Genomic DNA, 2996 nt, shown 5'->3' on the forward strand with positions numbered 1-2996 from the left:
CGCCTCGCCGGCAGCGCTGCCAAACGACTCCGAGAAGGGGCTTTTGCTGCGGTTTACTGCGCCGCTCACCAGATGAAGAGGGGCTTGCCGTCCTCCTGCGCCAGCTCCTGCAGGCACTCCAGCAGCAGCAGCACGTCCGGCTGCAGGGCCAGCGGCACCGTCTCCAGCACCACGCGCCGCAGGAAGCCCGGGCTGTTGTAGGAGCGGGTGTCGGGGCCCGTCAGCTCCGGCCGCTCCCGCAGGATCCCGTAGGTGTTGACGATGGACTCGGTGAAGGCCGGGTGCATCTCGGGGCTGTAGCCCAGCGCCTTGAGGCGGTTCATGAGGGTGACGTAGCGCTGGGTCATGGCGGCGCAGGAGCGCTCGTCGAAGCCCGCCTGCGAGCTGTTGAAGACGGACTGGAAGGGGGGGACGGGGTCAGCGGGGCCCCGGTTTGCGCCCCCGCCCCRCCTCGGCACCCCCCTACCATCATGATCTTCTCGGGGATGTTGCTGACGGTGAAGCCGTAGAGGCGGACGCGGTCGGGGAAGATGCTGGAGAGGATCCGGCGGTCCAGCTGGAAGGCGATCTCGCCCACAATGCGCTCCCACATCTGCTGCTTGGGGTCTGCAAGGGGGAGCCGGGGGGCGCTGCGGGGCTGCCGCTCACGCCCCCCGCACCGGACGCCCCCTCCCCGCTCTGCCTTGGCGCCCCCAGCCCCACGTCTGCCCCCTCCGGCCCACAGGGGCTCTGCTGGGGGCAGCTCCTCTCCCTGCCCGCCCTCTGCTCCCCCAACAGCAGGGCAATCGGGGCCCACAGCAGACCCTGGCAGAGGGGTAGAGATGCCAGTGCACAGGTTTTGCAGGGCAGAGAGGTCAGTGTGCAGGTTTTGCAGGGTAGAGATGCCAGTGCACAGGTTTTGCAGGGCAGAGAGGCCAGTGTGCAGGTTTTGCAGGGTAGAGATGCCAGTGCACAGGTTTTGCAGGGCAGAGAGGTCAGTGCACAGGTTTTGCAAGGCCAGAGAGGCCAGTGTGCCAATTTTGCAGGGCAGGGAGGCCAGTGCACAGGTTTTGCAGGGCAGAGAGGTCAGTGTGCCGGTTTTGCAGGGCAGGGATGCCAATGTGCAGGTTTGCAGGGTCAGAGATGCCAGCGTGCAGGTTTTGCAGCACAGGGATGCCAGTGCACAGGTTTTCCCCTGCGCACAGGCTGGTGCTGCCGCAGGATTCCCGGGGCTGGCAGTTGGTCCCGCTGCTCTGCCATATGGCACCAGCTCTGCCACAGCGCTGAGGCAGCGCCCTGTGCATGAGACCCGCTTCCTCTGGCCCTTCTTTTTCCTTCCCCATTTGCAGGGCTGGTTTGCAGGGCTGGCAGATGCTGCAGCGTGGCTCTGCGGAGAGTCTGCACAGCCTCGTGGGGCTTTGCACCGTGCAAACACCCAGCTGGAGTGTGGGACGGGGACGGCGGGGTGGCTAGGCCCCAGGCTCGCCCYGCCACCTGCTCGCGGGATTTGTGCTGCAGGCAAGAGAGGATTGCAGGGGGATTTGGAGGCGCCTAATCTGCCAGCTGGCACAAGCAGGAGGGGCTGCTCCCCTGGGCAGCGGGGCCGGCACGGCTGCCATGGGGCATGCGCGGCTCCGGCGTGCTCTGCACCGGGCGATCCCCATGGTGCTGGCGATCCCTGCTGTGCCCCCGGGCACCGCGTCCCCCACCAAGCTCGCGGGGGTCCGTGCACAGCTGCCGGAGACCTCGCGGCTGGGCCGCTCCTGCCTGTCCTGCCCCACTCCCGCTCCCGCCACGCGCTCCCACGCGCCCTTACCTCGGCTGCCGGGCCGCGCGCTCTCCCGGATGGATGCGGGCCGGTCCGCGGCTCTGGCTATCTTCCGCGGATACTCCTTGGGCCGGACGTCGGGCGGCCGCTGGACTGACATCGGCTGCTCCGGCGTCCTCGGCTCCAGCGGCAGCGGCTGCTCCGGCGGCCCCGGGGCCGGCGGCAGCGGGATGGGCGACAGCGGGGCTGCCGGCATCGCCGCGGGGGCCGACTGCAGCAGGGGCTCCGGCAGCTGCTCCGCGGCGCGCGGCTCCAGCTGCGCCGGGAGGGAGAAGCGGGCGCCGGCGGCCTGCAGGTCGGGCGGGCGGCCCCGCCGGGGGCTCTGCTCCAGCGCCTGCAGGTCGAGGGGCGGCTCGGGCAGCGGCTGCTCGGCGGGCGGCAGGGTGTCCGCGGGCCGGCCCCCCGGGCTGAACCTGTCCAGGGGGCAGGAGAACCGCTGCGGGTAGTTCTCCTGGCTGGGGCTGGCTGCAAAGTGGCCTGCGAAGGCTGCAAGGACAAGCCCGGCGGGCTCAGCGCCCCGCGGCGCTGGGGGCCGCCGCCGGCCGGGACCAGCCCTCCCGGTGCCCCGACACAGTGGGGCTGCCGCAGCCTCTGCTGTGCACAGGGGCTGCCGTGGGGTGGGAGGGGTCCGGCACAAATCCCGGCTATTGCTGGCACAAATCCCGCCGTGCCGGCTGCCCCTGGCTTACTTCTGCGCCGGGTGATGGGTAGGAGCGAGGCGCCGCTGAAGTTGGAGTCCAGCGGGGACGAGGCGACCACCGGCCCGACGGACACATCCTGCTCCGCCAGCTCCGACCCCCAGTCAGAGGTGTTGGCTGCAGGAGGGTGGGACAGGAATGGGATGGGGAGAAAGATAGGGATAGGGAGGGGGCTGGGACAGGGTTGGAGATGGGATGGGGATGGGGATAGGGCTGGGATGGGGCTGGGGATGGGACTGGGGGACAGCGATGGGGCTGTGGCTAGGGACAGGATGGGGATGAGGACAGGGCTGGGACTGGTGCTAGGGATGTGGACACGGACGTGGATATGGATGCGGCTGGGGATGGGAATGGAGACGCAAACAGGGCTGGGGACAGGCTCGGGATGGGTATGGTATTGGAGCTGGGGACACAGACATGGATGGGGCTGAGGCTGGKGCTTAGAATGAGGATGAAGACAGGGGCGGGGCTGAGGTTGGAGACAGGACGGG

At 69.4% G+C, this 2996-nt stretch overlaps 1 protein-coding gene across 1 annotated transcript; it reads right to left on the reverse strand.

Annotated features, from left to right (window-relative positions):
* Positions 1 to 65: 65 nt before the first annotated feature.
* Positions 66 to 1849, reverse strand: LOC146586511 (speriolin-like). The gene is made up of 3 exons (XM_085321198.1): positions 1796 to 1849; positions 467 to 606; positions 66 to 398 (listed from the first exon to the last, which is right to left on the reverse strand). Exons 2-3 carry the CDS (start codon positions 590 to 592, stop codon positions 66 to 68), a joined length of 459 nt encoding a protein of 152 aa, XP_085177324.1. The 5' UTR covers positions 593 to 606; positions 1796 to 1849.
* Between the last annotated feature and the right edge of the window lie 1147 nt (positions 1850 to 2996).

The sequence above is a fragment of the Rhea americana genome, unplaced genomic scaffold (assembly GCF_003343005.1).
Source record: "Rhea americana isolate MKP2758 unplaced genomic scaffold, rheAme1 scaffold_685, whole genome shotgun sequence".
Lineage (NCBI taxonomy): Eukaryota > Metazoa > Chordata > Aves > Rheiformes > Rheidae > Rhea > Rhea americana.